The following is a 19069-nucleotide window of genomic DNA, read 5'->3' as shown; positions in this document are numbered from 1 at the left end:
CCCTCCTTAATCAATATAACAAATATGTAATAAAAGAAAATTTCTATATGGGTAAGATGTTCAAATCATTATGAAGTAAGAAGGTTAACCTTCTAAGTTCTCAAACACAATTTATCCTAAAAAAATATATCTCAGAATTTTTCCTTTCTTTTTACCAGTTGAGATGAGTCAAATCCATAGTGATTTGCAAACCCATATGATTCATGTATGTAGATAAATACATTTTCCATCAAAGAAAACCATAAAAAAAAAAGAGATTTTTAGCAGTAGTAACCAATCATGTAAATCCAAGACGTAAATATCATGATGGAGACGCAGGGCCCATAACCTAATTCATGTGTCAAAGCAGATTTCAGTGAACTAAAGACTATTACAGGTAGCCAGATGAGAAAAAAAAGAAGTCATCTTCCTAAGTTAAGTGTACAGTGAGAATACACGGTTCCCCCTGCACACACCATACAAAGGCGTTTTAGTTCTAAAGACTTAGAAAAGCACAAACTCATGTGACAACTTAAAATTTACCTCTTAAAGCATTCTGTTGGAACCCTGATACACCCATCATTCACAATTATCAAATTAAAGACTTGGTAGCCAATAATGGTACAAAATTCCCCAAATCTACTGTTAGTATTGATAGGAGCTTTGCTGGGCGCTCATGTTGGGGTAGGCAGCTGCCTGCTGGGGAGGAGCATTCATGCTTTGGTAGGGGACTTGTGGAGGAGCATTCATGTTTTGGTAGGGGGCTTGCGGATGAGCACTCATGTTTTGGTAGGAACCTTGTTGAGGATTCATGTTTTGCCCACCTGCTCCGGCGGAAGCCATGAAGGCCTGAAGGATACTCTGTGCAGCAGTTAGATGCTCGGATGACCCGCGTATCTCCACCACACATTCAGAGCCACCGGATTGAGGATCTTGGAGTTTCACCCTTGCTCCAGCCATCTGGATTTCACAGAGAGATACGGTAATCTTTAGCAACTAAAGATTAGAATGATTACTTCAAATTTTAATTCATCTTCAGTACATAGTACCTTAGGGCTTAGAACATTACTTCAAAACAGAATGCCTACAATTTGTTTCCCATAGCATTTAAAGACACCCCAGACTATGGGGAGTTCCATGAGAGGCAAGGTTTTGGCAAAGAATTTATCTCATTTTGATTTGGATTGTGTGGCAGGAAAGAAATGATAGAATTTTTAAAGACGAGTAGAGGACTTTAGAAACTCTTTGGGATTTAATTCCTTTCTATTCCTCTTTTAGGGCATCCTGTCCCATTGTTAAATGCATTCCTCTTATATGTTGTTCAGCTTGATTAGTACGTGGTATGTAGAATAAAAGGGTTAGAATAGCAAAGAGAGAAGCAATGGTTGGGTTTCTTTCGGAAGGAGATGTGTTGACCCTTTTGGAGTGATGAGATGTTTTATTTGTATATTCTCATGTGGTATTACACTGATATATAGGTCTCAATATAGTGGAAGAGTTCAATCATATACAATTTGATCAGTTTCTGTATTTTTGGGAGAATCCCTCACCCTTCTTATGTACTTCTTATTCATATTTAAGCATATTTTGTTTCTGATATATATAAAATAAAATATTAAAAAAAAAAAAAAAAAAAACAAGCAAAGAAACAAAAAAAAAGAGCAAGAAAGAAAGACACCCTGAATTCAACACCTGGAGTGAGCAATTACAGAAAATGGAGACAACAGAAGAAATGAAACTAAAAAATTGATGGTTTCAGTAATGCCCTAATAGCGACATTCTACAACGAACAAAAACAAACTTGTTTTGAAAGATGCATAAACACAATGGTGGAAGGTGTTCTCTTTTAGTGAAGATTGGAGAAGGATTTAACATCTGTTGAATGATCAGTTGATCCAAAAAATTTCAAAAGTGGCTGATATCAGAACATTCCACACTTCCCTTTCATTAGGTCATTCAGTTAAGGTTAAAACATACCTCACTCATGTTGGCAACATTGCCCCCTCCCATTCCAATAACAGAGCTAACTGAGTTATTTGGAATCTTAGACTCCATAGAGCTGTTGACATTATGGTATCTGGAACACAGAAAAGATAGGGATCATCTCAATACTGTAAATTATGAAATCCAAATAAAAAAGAAATAGAGTAGCAGTTTTACTACCCTGTAGCAGCTGGTGGAACTGGATAACTCTGAGGCTCATATTCAAGTCCACCACCCTTCAGAACAGCATTAACATTATTTTAGATTATGGGATGAACAATCTCAATAATCACATCTTAGCCAAGAAAAATACAAAAAGGCAAATTGTTTTATCTTTATATATAGCAATTGTCAGAACCAGATCATTTTGAGGTTCATATTCATGTGCACCACCCTTCAGAACAGAATCTACTTTAATTTAGTTTATAATGAGATTTGATGTCTGAACAATCATCTTAACCAAAAGAAATACAAAGAGGCAAACTGTTCATGATCCACTTTACATAGATATATCCAGATATATATCTCTAACAAATCCTTATTGGAAAATGTGTCCTAGGAATCCAATCCTAATAATTTTTAAATAGGCACATGGCAGGGCAATAATCTTAAAATTATTATCTTAAGAGTAACTTTTGTCGGTGATATGATTATCGTGGGCTTATAGGATTAACACAAGGCAGTTGACTTATCCATTATTTACAGGACCTACCAGTTTGCTCTCCCAATGCAAGCCACAGTTGGACATTTCAATGTTCTAGCCTGACAGATATTGTAGCGTCTCCTGTCATTTAGCACATTTCTGTAACTTTTGGAATTTTCATAATTATTACTCTGAATACCCATTTAATTGAATAAAAATTAAAGGGTCCTTGTCAATATATACATTGTTTTGCCTATTGAAAAAGAAGAAAAATTAAAGCTTCTTCTTATTTTAACTTTGAGAAAAACAGTTACTACAGTTCAAAACTAATTAGGGTTAGCATTCTTTTAGGACTTTCATGCTCCTGACCTCATGTTATTTCTTCCTTATTAGTTTATTTTTCTTCATATCTCCTGAGATGCCTTCTTCACTTATCTCCATTTCCAGAAAATACAGTGGATGCAATTACACTACCTCAATTCAAATGACACTCAAGTTGCAGCTCTAACAGCAGTGGTGGCAACAAGGTAGGTTATCGTTATAGTGACAGTACCAATGAGCATGCAGCAACATCGTTCATATTGATTGCAGCAATGATAGAGCAGGAGTGGAGATTGAGGTGGCTGTGAGGTGGTGCTGCATCTGAAGGAGAAGATTGTGGAGGGGCTTGTAATACAGAATTGTTGTAAGGTTGAAGCAATATTCTATTCCCCTTGTCAGAAAAATACATACATAATCTAACTCCTCCCAGGTGAGGATATAAAACCTTCACTAAGAACATGATTATTAAAGGCACACCTAAACCATGCTTAGGCCTAAGGCTCAACCACTCCCACTTATGGCGCCTTTCTTGCTAAGGCATGTGTCTTGTTGAAGAGGTGTGTCCTATATGCTATATTTTTGGGTTATTTGATTAAAAGGGACAAAACAAATGCATATTCAGAAGAATATCCTCCATATTTTAGAACATGAAATATATAACCTCTAATACCCTTGAATAATTTTTTACTTCCTATCTTACATTAAGCATTTTTTGGATCAAAAGTTCAAGGATAAAAATGTCAACCCAAGGTTACATGTGCAATTTTCAATACATGGAAGTTATTTTTCCAAATATGAGTATTATCTCATCCATTTTAATCAATATTTCTTTATTTTTATTTATTTTCTTTTAACATTTTTATCCTTAAATTTTTTAGCTGTATTGGTGAATTCATGAGAATAATCTTTGATGACATGATTGGTAGACCTTCCTATAGGTGTTATGTTCAAGTCTTTTTCCATCTGCCAAAAGAAAATATTATTCTAAGCAACTTTTTCCCCCAAAATACCATTTTCATTCATTAGAACACACTGGACTTGTAAAGCTCAAACAACAGGGAAATAGGAAAAAGAAACATACCTTCGAGAGTTCAAATCCACCAGAACTGCCAGCTCCCAAAGCACCAGATGATGAAGGTAGTCCCCCAGGTAACTTTCCTGGATGACCAAAACCAGGGACTGGCCCAACAGGAGCAGGTTCCACTCCACCATTTGCATCTCGCAGACATCTAACTCTAAGTCTTGAGGCTATCTCTGCCAAAGCATCTTTAGCAACACCAAAATTCCCTGATATCTGAAAGATTAAAAGAGGACCAGTTTTGATAATTGCACATCTATAAGTACAAAAAGAACAGTGTAAGCATTCGCTGCAGACAACATAACTTAATAATGATATATGGGAAAATTGAGTTGTAAATAATAAGAGATCACCTGCACAAGCTCTTCATCATCAGATGCACACTTAGGCTTATCTTCCTTGGAATAAACACGTATGTCTGCCTGGGTTCTTCTTCTCATCTCATTGATTACATGACCTCCTTGTCCAAGGATGCAACCAACTTTACTTGATGGAACAAGAAGTCTCGTAGTCATACCACCTTTATCAGAGTATTCACTTGTTTTGTTTTGAAGCTGAAGAATGGCCTCAATAGTTTGTGATCTTGGATTCCACAGAGCCTGATATAAGAGTGAATAAAAATAGATTTACATATGAGAAAGGAATGTGACCAATTAACATGCAATTTCACGTGGTGATCCATCACAAGCATATCAATAATAGAGTAAAATAAAAATGGATCTGCATACGAAAAATAGATTAACATATGTGAAATGATTGTAACCAAATAATATGCAATTTCATGAGAGGATCCATTACAAGTATATCAATAGTAGATCAAAACAAGAACCGGTCTGAGTACAAGACTTTTTATAGGCATTTATATAAAAGAAATTATTGTAAACTAAATAAAGGCATATATGAATGTATAAAGAAAAACTAACTGACCTCAAAGGAAGAAACACGAATCACGCGTTCCTCTGACTCTGCTAGCGCATCCTCAACATGAATACTAGCTCCTGTCTCCTGCTGCAACTGTTTTACATTGAAGCCTCCCTTGCCAATTACCCCACCAATTTTCCCAGCTGGGCACAAAATTTTCATCGAAAACTCACCCGAAGCTTCTCCACCATGCCCAGCATGAACACCATCAAAACCACCTGGCACAACAGAAGGCTGGCTTCTGTATCCTCCCATCCATGGCATTGGTGGCACACCCTGGGAATTAGAATTCCTGTTAGACCACATTGGATTTCCCGGTGGCGGCATATTTCCCATGGAAGCACCAGGAGGATGGAAACCTTGACCTCCAAAAGACATAGGAAAACTCGAAGGAGGTTTATCCTTGCGTGGATTCTGATGCAACAGAGTTGAAACTTCATACAGGGCCTTCTTTGCCACAGCTGGTTTTCCTGATATCTGTAAAATGACTACCAAAATTATAGTTTTCTTATGATAAGGACTGCAGCACGAATATAATCATGTTCGTGAGTTAAGGAAAGAACAAAACAATAAAAAAAATTTTAAGTTGTATACAAAGAAGGAAGAATCAAAGTAAAAAAGATGAGGAGAATTGCAAGTCTCAGGCATCAGATCCCAATAGTCGCTCGCTAGCATCAAGAAAAAATTTCAATCACCAATTTTATGTTCATGCGATGTGCATATATGTGATTTTATGTACAGACAGAACATCAAGGTTTCAAAATGTTTCTCAATGCTCATTACTATGCAAAGTGGTTCTGAACAAGTCAAGCAAGGGTCATATATTAAGCTTGCATACACATCACAACTTGGGGAATAGTAAGATGTGCTTTTGAGCCTTTCTAGACCTTTGCTCATGAGGTATATGCAATCAATTGGGATTTCTCTCAAGTCAAATGAATAGAAAAGGGAAGGCTGAGAGGCCTACCCGATAAGGGGTGAGAATGCATGAGGTTGTTTTCTTTTGGTGGTGGTGGCGGTGGTTGAGGAGGGAGGGAGGGAGGGAGGGAGAGAGAGAGACAAAGGTATAATAATAGAAAGTTGGACAACCTTAGCAAGATCTATAAAAATAAATGAAATCAACTAATATGAAGTTAGTTGTTACTACACAAAATTGAAGTCTGAATATTATCATATAAGCACTATGACATTAGGAAAAAAAAAGAGCAGTATGACATTAGAAAATGGCTCCTTGAACCCTAGCTCTATGAGGCATGCTCATTGATTCATATTATGGTGAATTAATAACATACATGCCATAATATATATATATATATATAGGAAACATAAATTCTATAATAGTTATGATAAACTGTTAAGGGTGAACAGAACGGAAATAATCATCTGAAGTCTGTAACGGTAAGGTGAGCCATGTCATAAGCATGTAATGAGAGGCAAACATAAGTTTTTTCTTTTTTTTTTTGATAGGTAAATGTAAGTGTTCTGCAGCCAGACTTAACACTTTGATCCACAGCCATGGAGTCGATGTCTAACAAGCAAATGACTTCAACAATAGCAACTCAAACTGCTTGTAGGGAACAACAGTACAATAACCAGACACAAGTTAATCTAAAATTTTTAAAACCAATGACTACAATAAATGAGCTTAGATATAAATAAACATGTATGTGAATATATATGTGTGTGTATATATATATATGTAGGGAACAACAGTACAACAACCATTCATGCAGGTCACTACTTAAGTGACAAGGTATACACACACACACACACCGATGCCCAAAAACATAGAACATATTGTGGAAAAGGATTGTTCCATGATACCGCCACAACACCAGAAAAGATAGTATAAGCATACATCATTTTTCTATTTAAGCAAGCTCACACCAAAATTCAAAAGCAAAAAAGACAATATGATATAAGACAAGAACTATCACCTGCACCAATTCATCAGAGCTCATAGCACAAGTGGGAAGATGCTCTGCCGGAAGAACGCGAATGTTTGCACCTGTCTCACTTCGCAATCTCTGAATAACATCCCCACGCTTGCCTAAAAGACATCCAACCATATTGTTTGGAACAAGAAGCCGTGCAGTGACAACGGTGTTCTCATTATCATCTTCAAATTCTGTTCCACCAAAAAGATCTTCCTCTATAATTCTTTCATGAACTTTCATAAGAGCATCCTGTGCAGGGCAATGTGGCTCCATGTGATCCTGTTCTTCTTCCATTTCAGGATCCTCATTAGAATCGTGTTCCTTAGGATTTTTAGTAGGAGCACTATAGATGATTATTACTCTCTCATCAGACCCGGGAACAGAATCAGCAACTGTAATCTTTGCCTGCGTCTCTTCTCTCAGGGCTTTGACTATGCCACCACCTTTTCCAATTACGCCACCAATCTTTTTAGATGGACAAAGTATGCGATAAACAGTGTCAGCTACTTGAGAATTCCCAAAGGATTGTTCATGACTTGAATTGTTCCACCTTCCTCTCTTGTTGCTTCCTTTTCTCTTGAATTGGAAGTTTGGTCTCTTCTTAAACGATCCTCGCCTGGTCCCTTCCATACTACCCCAAAAAAGGGGGGAAAAAAAAACACTGAAGTGCACAAAATCTGAAGTGTTAAAACCTAACAAATAAAAACCATTAGGTTATCAGAAAACCACGAGGGCATGGATATAAAATCAAGGTAACTAAGTAATTCACATACTAATTAGCATACATATCAGTTCTTCGAGATAAACACATACAACTTTCCCTTGGTGGACAATTACAGAACAAACACACACACACACACAATTACAGAACACACAAAAACAGAACATCTAATAAGAAGGAAAATAACACACAAAAACAAAACATCTAATAAGATACCCTTTGGAAATTAGTAAGAAAACAATAAAAAAGAAATCAATCAACTTTCAAATTCTGCTCTGAACCCGAGGGTTTCAGTCCTAGACATCAAAAACCTACTCTTATGCTGCCCCAAAACAGACACAATAATTCCATGAATTTTTTAATTAACAAATCGCATAAATTTCTTTTTTCTTTCAACTATTTACATTCCAATGCATTATAACACAAGGGAAACCCTCTTTGCACAAAAGAAAAACCAAACCCTAGCACCGAAACAATCACAGTATTTGGAATATCAACGGAAGTCTTAACTCGTGAGAACAAGTTGCTTTCAAACTCACGTTCCCACGTCCTCCCACGTCGAAATATCACAATGCACCCAAAAAAAAAAAATGTCTGCTCGATTGAGCTCAGTTCCGGAACATTTCAATTAAAATTCACCAATTCCAAGAGAAAATTTATGGAAAATAAATATCAGAAACCGCCCAATTTAGGTACCCAGAAGAAATAGGGCTTCGAATTTTCCAAAACAAATTGGAAAAAAAAAATCCAAGAAAAAAGATAAAATTTTACGGGGAAAAAATGGAATTGATCAAGGGAAAGCAGTGGGGAAAAACGTACCTCAAGGCAAGGGGATTCAAAGAAGAGGAATTGGGGAGAGGAGAGCTGCTAGAGCAGCAACCTGAACAGTGATTGTTGGCGCTCGCTGCTGGCGACTGGCGCTCTTCATATTGGAGTTGTATTTTTTTCCGTTTTGGTTAATTCTAATTTCTAGGGATTGGGAAATGATTGGGCTGCCCCATGGGAATTTTGTGGGCCTTAAAATCTTTCATTTTTTTCTTTTCTTGAAGAAATTGATGGAATGGGCTTTGCCTTGGGCCGTTTCTAAATGGCTTGGCATGGGAATGTGGGAGAGGGGACACTTTTGTGGTTTGTTTTCATAACTCTCTTAAAAACTTTTATAATCTCATTTACACCATTAAACCCTATTTTTTTTTACCTTTCATTTCAATTGTCTCCATCTTTTATATTCAGAATTGATTCATTCTTTCATTCTCAATCATGAATTGCAAACTTCTTTGTGTCCTTGGATTTTGCTTTCGCCAAGTCCTCCAAACTTGAATTTCTATAGTGTCCTAAATTTGATTTGGATAAGTATGGATTGTCAAGAAAATGAAGGGAAAAGGGAGAACATGAAATACAAGAAATAAAATTGGGTTGTAAAACTTGATGTTGATTACAATTTGATTAACTTGAATCTAACGTGATCCTAATTTTGTCAACCTAAATGCAACTTGTGTTCAAGGTATCGAGTTTGGGTTGCAAATAAATTACTACCTTGAGTTAAAGATCGGGTTTGGTCAAGCTACAAGCAAGAAGTATTAAAGGTGATTGAATTTGAATTAACCTTGACCCTCTTAAATTGCAACCTTAGTTTGAATTGGTTATTATTAATGTGTTATATCGTCAATGAGTTTCACAATCATTATTATCCATAATTAGCGTTCATTAATGCAAATGTTTGATTTCCTTCTTGAGAAATGCTAGCTACCCAATTTTTATTTTTTTATTTTTATAGATTTACTTTCCTATAATATAAGAAAGAAGCATACTTGAATTTGAGTTTGTTTTCTCTTACAATTCATTTTCTCATCTATCAAACAACACCAAAAATTACCTAAATTGTAGAAAAGCAACGATCAATTGCACATTTCAAGAAAGATGCTTCTTGACTACCATAGAGAGGTAGAGTTTCTAAGAAATGAAAGTAGTGGATCTAATTGGAGACATTTGCAACATTGGCCATAGAGCCCTCTAAGGTGGTGAGTCTGATAACAATGCCCATATTGGAAGTATTTACAATGGGAAGAACATCTAATGAAAGTATTTACAATAGAGAGAACATCCAATAGTGATGATGACGATAGAGAATCTACACTAGAAGTGAAGTGATGATGGTAACAAATTCTCTTAAACAACAAAAATAGAGTTATGTTTATGTTATGAGAAAGATTTGTATTTATTTATAAAGTTGGAATTATTTAAATATGAAGAGAAATATTAGTTGATAAGATGGGATAAGTTGAGATGAGGATTGGACTTATATTATCCCTTAACCTAAAATCTAGGTCAAGTAAAAATGAGCAACTTAATGTATAATCTGCTTAAGAGCTATGAGCTCCTTTGTGTAAGCCCATCTAAAGTTTAAGTTAGGCTTGGTTGTCTTGACCTAATTGACTAGCAACCAAGTTCAAAGACAAACAACCACTCAAATCTTTCTAATATGATATTTGTATTTTCATGTTGTCCCAAAGATAATTTGATCTAAATTATTTGCTCTCACCAAAATTCAGGAGTTGCATATGCAACAAATACTACTATGCCAAAGAATTTCACTTACAAATACATATATATGTATGATTTTATTTAACAATCAATATATAAAAAACTCTACCCTTGATTAAGATGAATACCCAAATTTTTATCTTGTTACAATCCTTATGTTTGAAAAAGAAGTAAGGCATAATTATATAACCAAGTTACGTTGTTCCTTCTTTTTCAATGATATCAATAATAAAAATACTTATGTAGAAAATTTATTATTATTTTTTTATGAATTGAATTTTCGCAATTGCCCAATTTAGAATAGGGATGTGTTAGGATGAATGTAGCAAAGTTACAAACTTTTATAATTGTATTTTAAGTGAGTTTTAAGTGATTCCTTTCTTTCAACTGCAATCATTTTTTAAGGAAGCTATATTTTTTTCCATGGAAACAAACATATCAAAACCTCATTATTTTATTTATTTTCTAAAATATCCTTATTTTTATTATTTTATTATTATTTTCATGTTTACTATTTGTTATAGATGTTCTATTAGGAGCCATTTTTCTTAGTTATTTACAAAGATCACCCATTGTTTTTTAATAATAAAAGAGGTTTTAAAGGATATATTAAGAAGTTATTGAACAAACTTTTAGTAAGACTCCCTTAATTTAGTGATGGGGAATTTGTTTGATTAGTTTGTGGAGGTGCATAAAACCCAACAACCTTTACCTCAGAAATTGAAGGCATCCTTCTCTCAATAGCCTATAAATCCACTCGACCTAATAGCTTGTCTTGAAAGAAATGAAGCATGTCAAACAAAAAGCTTAATGCAACAAGCCTAGTGTAAAGAAAAAGCTTGCAAAAAAACATTGTAGCAACATACACAACAATGTCAGGAATTAGCTATAAAATGGAGGAACCAACTAGATTATAGGCCAAGGAGAAATTCTTGTTTTTAATCAAAGTGAAAAGTTTTTTGCATCTTCATTTGTGTCATTTATGGGAAAAAAAATCATCTTTGAAGCTTAAGCTCCTCAACCTTAAGAAGAACAAAATCCATGGAACCTAGAGAAGTCTGATCAGTTGAAGTAGAAGAAAAAATATTGGAATAAATTGTAATAAAAAATTATCACAATTATGCCACTAAGTGGAAAAACAACAACAAGAATACTATCATTAAATAGAGCTTCTGAAAAGGGTGGCACACTATGAGACTCGAACACATCATGCCCCCACTTAAGGTGCCCCCACACCTTGCGAAGAGTTTTCAAAAAATAGTGTGACAAACAATTGTGAACTTGTCATCTATTAGCCTTAAAATGTTGACCCATTTAAGAGTCAAGCTTAGAACCAAACCAAGCTAGGACAAACATAAAAAGAACTTGCTATTAAGGTTCAATAGTTGAAGTTATTAGATAACTCAGTCACAAAAATATCAAAAGAATTGAGCAAAGTTCACATTTCACCCATCTTATCTCACATACTTCAAGAAGAGCTACCTACCCATTATATGGCCCTAAGATTTAACCCATATGATAGCACGAGAGATCTAGTTGGGCGTCTCTATCATTATCAACAAGTCATGGCCTTAGTGGATGTCAAGAAAGACTATTCTAGTGAGTTGTTCTGACGAGCCTTCAAGGACTCGCTCTTGTGTGGTTCCATCAGCTGCCACTTCCTTTAGTGCATAGTTTTGCCTAACTCTATGAGTTTTTTTTCTTGAAATAGTATGCTTGTAATTCCTAGCCTACAAAGAGTGTAGATTGTCTTTTCAATTGAAGGTTAACACCAAGTGAATCCTGGAGAAAATTTATTCATTAGTTCATGATAGAAATGATATAGGTGGAAAGTAATGACCAAATAGTAAAGACAGTAGCCTTTAAAAAAGCTTTGCCCCTAAGAAGCCCACTATTCAAGTTGCTCACCAAAAATAACCTCTCCATTATGGAGGAGTTAATCAAAGCCAATAGGTATAAGAATATGGAGGAAGAACTCAAGATTACTAACAATAAGCTAAAAGTGGCACAAATTGAGCAAACATAAGCTTAGACATACAGGGATAGAAAAGACTCATCCTCGAATCTAAAACGGTCCCGAATGAAGGACCTAGTCTCAACCTAGGTTGAGTTAATTATCCCACTGCAATAGGTGATGGAGAAGATAAAATTTTGACCCTCATTCTGATGGCCACCTCATTTTGCTTTCACAACTAAACCTAAGAACAAAACAAAGCATTGCTACTATCACCGTACTCATAAGCACTTGACAAAGCATTGTAAGACCCTTTGAAGCAATCTAGAGAACCTAGTACACTATGGGGATTTACAATAGTACTAAAATAGGGAGTCCCCTACTTAGAAAATTGAGTAAAGACTAATAAGCAACCCGACCTCATGACTAAAGAGTCAGTGTCTATCATTCATGTGATCAATACATGCTCACGTGATATGGGAAAAGAAAATCTCGAACAATGATTCAATAAACGAATTACCAACTACTAGTGCAAACATAAAATGGCAACTGTACATTTCAAGGTGGCTTAAGCGTGGTATACCAAGGAAACCATCACAATTGTTAGGTTCTTTAATAAAGACTTAGCACATGTTTCCATGCATCGTAATGACCCCTTCTAGTCATGACTCTCCAATTCAGACCATACAAGTTCAAAGAATATTGGTTAACATAGGAAGCCCAACTAACATCTTATTCAATGATTGTCTACCAAAGAATGAGCCACCTCTAGAAGGATATGGAAACAATACGAGAAGTGATAAACCTCTTAGGAAAATGATATAGGAAGTGATAAGAAAACCATTTCGATCTCATTGCGTCCATTAAAGTTCAATTCTTGTTTTCATTACTCCATTTTGGAATAAAGTCTAAGATACACTCAATTGGGATATAATCTCATGCTTATTAAGGAAATAATTGAACCTACTAGATGCATTACCTCGACCCAATCAAAATACCTTGATATGTTTACCTAATAATTATTTGATTACACCTTAAATTTTAAGAATTTGCCTAAGGCATCAAATTATCTATGTATTAGGTACACACATCCCAACCTAGAGTATTCATCAATGAAAGTGATGAAGTACTCATACCCTCCTTATGTATGAACACTAAAAGATCCATACACGTTAGTATGAACTAACTCTAAAGTTTTCTTAGCCCTACATCCTTTAATAATAAAAGTTCTCTTGATTATTTTACTATCTATATAGGATTGGCATATTAGATATTTCAAAATCAAAGTGTCCAAACTTAACCAATCTTTGGATCTTATTGATAAGAACTCAAACTCAACACTTGGACGACTTTAGAAAGCCTATTTTAGTATTCGAGGCGCTCATAGTAATCCCAATGCTGCATTTTGCCGTTAGTACCTTAGAAAAATTATTTTGTTGTGTTTTGTGATATTTTTGCAAGGTTAAGACATTTTTGGTGTATTTCTAACAACTCGTAGAGCATAAAGAACATAAGGAAAACACACCTTAATCTAAAGTTGGTTTGAATAACACACTCTAAAGAACCCAATATAAGTTATGCACCCTAGGATCACCTTAGGAGTATTCTAGTATGACATCTCTTACATCGTAAATGACTTGGTTGCATTAGGAGTTGTACAAAATATCTAAGTCATGGGTTCCTTACAAGTAGGTGATTTTCTCACAATTGGTTTTTTGGTTTTTTATATCCTAAAGATACTTTTGGCACTATCACTATTGAATTTCTTAACAACGATGCCATTTTTTTGGTTTGTTACTCTCTAATTTACCTCTTTTATCAAATTTTAAAAATATATTTAACAATAAAGTTTTCACATGAGGAAATTAAACTAGATTAGTCGTCAACTCTCTTAATCCTTGAACTATAAAAAAATAAAAAATAAAAAAATTAATAGTTATATAATGATTAGGTTATCTTTATAGGGAAATCTTACTTGGTAGTAGCAAAATAAAGAAAAAGGTATTTAAAAGCTCAAAAAATGATTTTTGTAAATAGAAAGGGAAAAAGAAAGGTAAAGGTAAAGATAAAAAGAAAAAGAAAGGGAATTTAAAAGATAAAAAAGTAAAAAAAAAAAAAAAAAAAAAATGGACTCCAAGAATAGAGATCTACTAAGATCACCATTGTCAACTATAGTTCTCCTGTGAGGCCTTGAACTAATGCCTTCAACTTTAGGTTCATACTAAAAGGTCTCTTCTGGATTTAATAGAAAACCACCTCAACAATGCTTAACTCACTTTGATTACTCTTTCAAGTCCTTATAATCAGATGCTTTAGATGGGTTTCACACCAACCAATTAAGTTTGTGTTCTACTTAAGAAAATTAGTGCAATGATCCATAAGTATGCTCCCAATGTTGCTTGACTTACAACCCTCACAACCTTTGCAACATACACATGTTCCATATGGTTGCTCTTTTCAATCATTATAACCACTATCAGAAGTCGCATTCTCTCAAACATTACATAGGTAAAATTGTTGGAGAGTTGAACTGAGACATAAAAGAATCTCAAATTTACTCACCCCTTGGAGTTTAAAAATTATCTAAACATGCTAAAAATTTAAAAGAATAACCAGAAATGTAAGCTTAAAATTTGAAATTAAAGGTTGAAATACAAATTAACTAGAAGATTGAATTTTCATTAAACTAAAAACTAAGGGAATGTTACAAAAAAAAAAAATTATAACTAGAAAATAAGATAAACTATTCATATTCCTACTCCTAAACAAAGAAAACTACTAGTACTACTTTACTACCTCTACTTAACTTGTCTATCTTCTCTCCTTTCTTTTTAGGTTCACAAAGTCCTTTATTTTTAGACTCACTCCCTAACTATCCCTTTAGAGCTATTTTTTTCCCATGCTAAGGGAAATATCATGTGTTAGGGCAATCATTTTTTTTTTTTTGGTCAATCAAAAGTTGGTGGCTACATCTCTATTTATGGCCAATCATTATGGGAGAAGTATTGGTACAAATGATGACTTGTGGATCCAATACTATGGGCACATCAATACTTGGAAGGAGTTTTCTCAAGTATGTAACCTTTGCAAGGATGGGATTAGTCCACAAGTTAAGTGACTCTAAGGTCATGCAACTTAAGTTAAAGCTAGGGTGCTTTAACAGAGTTGTTAGAAAGTACACAATTTTAGTTGATGAAAATGTGCATAAACCAAGTGTGATGATGACTTAAAACAGTGCAAAAGTACACAACTTTTGAATTATAGGGGAGTTACAACACTTAAATTCTCTCTTGATGAACATAGCTTAAGTGAATTGAAAGTACATAAATTGGAATGCCTAAGGAGATGTGCAATTTCAAGTACTTAGTGCACCTAAGAGATGCAATTTGGATTTATACACAATTTTCATTTAATATACCTTAAAAGGTGCACAATTTGGCCATGTGCACTAAAAAAATGTGTAATTTTTTTTCCCTCATTTGGTATTTTTGGCACTTTGAAAATCCTCCATAAAGATTTTATTGTTGCATCTTAAAACAACTTAAAGCCTACATAATTCTTTTAAAATCATCAAATATAAGTTACTAAGGCATCAACAACAAAAACAAGCATTTGGTCAGTTTTGAGTACATTAAATGCACTAAAATAGGCTTTTCATAGCCATTAAAGTGTTGAATTTGAGTTCTCATCTATTGTTGTGCAGTTTAATCCTACTAGAGGGAATGTTCAAGGACAAAGCATCTCTTTAGTTAGTCTCATTTGTTTGTGCATGGGCAAGTATACAAGATGGTTTTTTTCTTATCATTACCGAAAAAAAAAAAAAAAGATATAATCACATATATTGCTATATGGCAACAACAAAAAAAATTGGTTGCTACCAAAGATGTTCTAATAAACATAGATGTCTTCAAGCCACTGCCACATAGATTTTAAAGCCACATAGGCTTTAACCACTACCATAAATATATAAGCCAACCCAAAACCTCTCCTACTTACCCTCAATAGACAAAGCCACTGAGACCTATTTCTTTCATTGCTCTAGGTAACTCTCTCATTCTCTTTCTTTTTTTGGTAACTCTCATGCTCTCTATGGGGTTTTGAGTTAAAGCTTTATTTGGCTACAGAGAAAATCGAAACATAATAAAAAAAATACAAAAAAAGAGAAAAATAAAGTATTTTAGTTCTCTTAGTTGATGCTAAGGCTTAGCTAGCTTCCTAACTATTTCATCTATTTTCTGTTTTTTTTTTTCAACAATTAAATAGATTCTAGAGAAGACAATCTCAATTGTATACATGTACTAGTTTTTTTCTTTATGCATTTGTTCTTGTTTGGTGTCATTAATTCATCTACATAGTAAAATTAGGGTTTCATTCTCTTTGTTTGGTTGTTGAGAAATTATAACAAATGGAAATGAAAATTTTGATTTGTCAGCAACATAACATAGGTTTAGAAGAAAATTTGAATTTCTATACATGTATTAATCTTTATAATGTGTTTTTTTAGTCTAGTGTTGTTAATTCATCCACTCTGTTACCAACTTTGAAATCCTTGACTTTTGTTGCAACCTTCATAACCTCTTCGACCACATCAGTAATTGTTACAACAAGGCAAATAATAAGCTATAATCACAATATAAATTGTTAAACGAAATAGCTAATTAGTACGAGACAAAATTAAATAAGATACTAGATGAAATTGATACAAAGTGGGTATCAAAGTGGGCTTTCTATTAGCTTCCTTTAACACTTAAACAAAGTCAACCCCTTTGTTGTTTTCCCAATCATAATTCTCTAATTTGGATAGTATACATTTTCACTAGGAATATCAATGGAAAGTCCAATGCCAACTAATCATATTTGTTTTCCTATTTCTTTAGCCTATATCTAATAGTTACAATTAGATAGGCAAGTAAGTCTCATGAAGGAAACTTCAACTTTAATGATCTTATGGAAACATCACATTAAAGTCTTTCTTATAGCCTCAATCAGAAGCAATTAATGGAGAATGATCACTAAATAAGTACACTCAATAGTGAAGTTTATTTATTTATTTTTAATTTGAACTGATTTATTTGAGACATGTTTAAATCCATTAAACTCAAGTTTTTCTTGGATCTATCGATTGTTTATTAACAACTACTGTTTTAATTGGCTGAATGTTTGAGTTAGAGAGGTTAAAATTTGCCATGCTAGTGAAGCTAGTTTTGTGTAACATGGTTCAATCTGATTTTTTATTTATTTAATATATTAAATGAAATTAGTTTATATTGTTTCTTAGCAACTAAAACTCTATTTTTGTGTTTTTATGTATCCAAAATAGAGCATGTTTCCATTTTTACGAAAACTTTTTGTAAATCTAAAAATGAAAGACACCCATTTTTTTATTTAAGAAGTTTTATGTCGAGTTTGGTCTCCATAATCTAAGTTTGTTGTTAAAAGCCCTTTTCTACTACAACAACATATTCTAGAACCTCGAAAAAAGAAATCATTACATCAAACTGCATTATTAAATTCTTTTGCATTCGCCAAATTATTCCAGAAGGTTTTGTTTACTAGTTACCAAATTTACTTTTCTTGGTTACCATGATTGATTGCAATATGTGTCATGAATATATGCTTAACTATGTTTTGATTTGATCTAACTATCTAAGTAGACCCTCCATGATATTGTGGCCTTGGAAGTTATATCGGAAGATGTAGAGTCCCCTAGAAACTAAAATTAGAAAGTGATTCTACTCTTGGCATTACTTGCATGGAGGTAGCATATTCCATAACCAAAAATTAGGATTGGCATCACGTAGAAATGGCCAATAAAGGAATGTTGAATTCTTGATTATTGAAGAAGATGATGGAAAATTATATGGAAATTAAGGATAGCAGAGACAACCGAATACCTAAGCATTTACAGAATTTTCAATTTCTAATTGTGAAAAAAAACAAAGTTTAAAAATTCAACTTCCATTTACGTTTGAATTTGTTTTCCGATGAGCTATTAGTTTTAGCCTTTGGGTGCTTATGTGTTTATGAAGAAAAGTTACAAATACACACATTTTAAACTTGACATAAACAAATAATGTTTTTTCCAAACTCCAATATTTGTCTTTCTTTTTTTGATTGTTTTAATACCTTCTATACATGATCGTGTTAAATGTCTGTATTATATATTAAGAACCCTTCTGCATAGGGTCTTTTTTATCCATAATGTGGATGATATAATTGATGGACTTAAAGAAGTAGAAATGATTGAGATATCATTCCTAAAACTACGTCTTTAATGCATAATGTGCTATCCTTTGTACAAACTCGATTTCATTGGTCTGAAAGTATTGTTCTTATTAAGGGTTTTGTTTGGATATTAGGATTGATGCAACTGGTAGGCACACCATGGGAAATTTATATGCTAGGTGTAGTTAGCTTACAAGTAACACCCGTCAACTTCTTTTTAGCCTTAAAACTTTAAAATTTTGGCTTTTATTTAGTATAATGTTTATAAATCTTTTGTTACTTCTTGGATATGTGTTTTATGACTCTTGATCATAATTTGAAAGTTTTAGTTTAGTATAACTGTCTGACACGAAAACCTTGATTAATTACCCAACCATATTATCACTCTTAGTTGTTGAATAATGGGTTTTAAGATACTTCTTTTTATGATTATGGTAGTTTTGATCATGAAACTTGTATGAAATTTTAAGGAATAGAAAAAAACCAACCTAGCACTTGTACCAACTACTTGTGTTTTCAAAATAGTTTATTCACTGAAAAAGTTGAGATTTGAAATTGAAATTTTAGATGTTATATATGTTTAATGGTTTCTTGGTTTCTATAAAATGAATAATTTCAACAACACTAAGTCAATATTTATATTGTGGTAAGTTGAATAGAGTTTTCTATTTCTCTGGTCACGTGGTAAAAAATTTAAGTCTCAAACTCTTACCTTTTTTTTTCTTTTCCAATTTACTTGGAATTTTTGTTGATGTTGAGGTTT

The 19069-nt window shown here is 33.6% G+C and overlaps 1 protein-coding gene across 4 annotated transcripts; it reads right to left on the bottom strand.

Annotated features, from left to right (window-relative positions):
* Positions 1 to 282: 282 nt before the first annotated feature.
* On the bottom strand, positions 283 to 8556 carry LOC100253195 (KH domain-containing protein At4g18375). 4 transcript variants are annotated; one of them, XM_059742516.1, is made up of 9 exons: positions 8403 to 8539; positions 6863 to 7554; positions 4932 to 5402; positions 4358 to 4603; positions 4008 to 4220; positions 2143 to 2198; positions 1957 to 2056; positions 523 to 939; positions 283 to 445 (listed from the first exon to the last, which is right to left on the bottom strand). In XM_059742516.1, exons 2-8 carry the CDS (start codon positions 7490 to 7492, stop codon positions 625 to 627), a joined length of 2031 nt encoding a protein of 676 aa, XP_059598499.1. In that variant the 5' UTR covers positions 7493 to 7554; positions 8403 to 8539; the 3' UTR covers positions 283 to 445; positions 523 to 624. The 4 variants fall into 4 exon arrangements, with proteins under 4 accessions (XP_059598499.1, XP_059598500.1, XP_003633728.1 ...); XM_059742517.1 differs by having other exon boundaries at positions 6863 to 7523; XM_003633680.4 differs by having other exon boundaries at positions 283 to 939; positions 6863 to 7523; positions 8403 to 8556.
* Between the last annotated feature and the right edge of the window lie 10513 nt (positions 8557 to 19069).

The sequence above is a fragment of the Vitis vinifera genome, chromosome 14 (assembly GCF_030704535.1).
Source record: "Vitis vinifera cultivar Pinot Noir 40024 chromosome 14, ASM3070453v1".
Lineage (NCBI taxonomy): Eukaryota > Viridiplantae > Streptophyta > Magnoliopsida > Vitales > Vitaceae > Vitis > Vitis vinifera.
The sequence above is the reverse complement of the archived record's forward strand: the minus strand, read 5'-3'. Positions and strand labels throughout refer to the sequence as shown.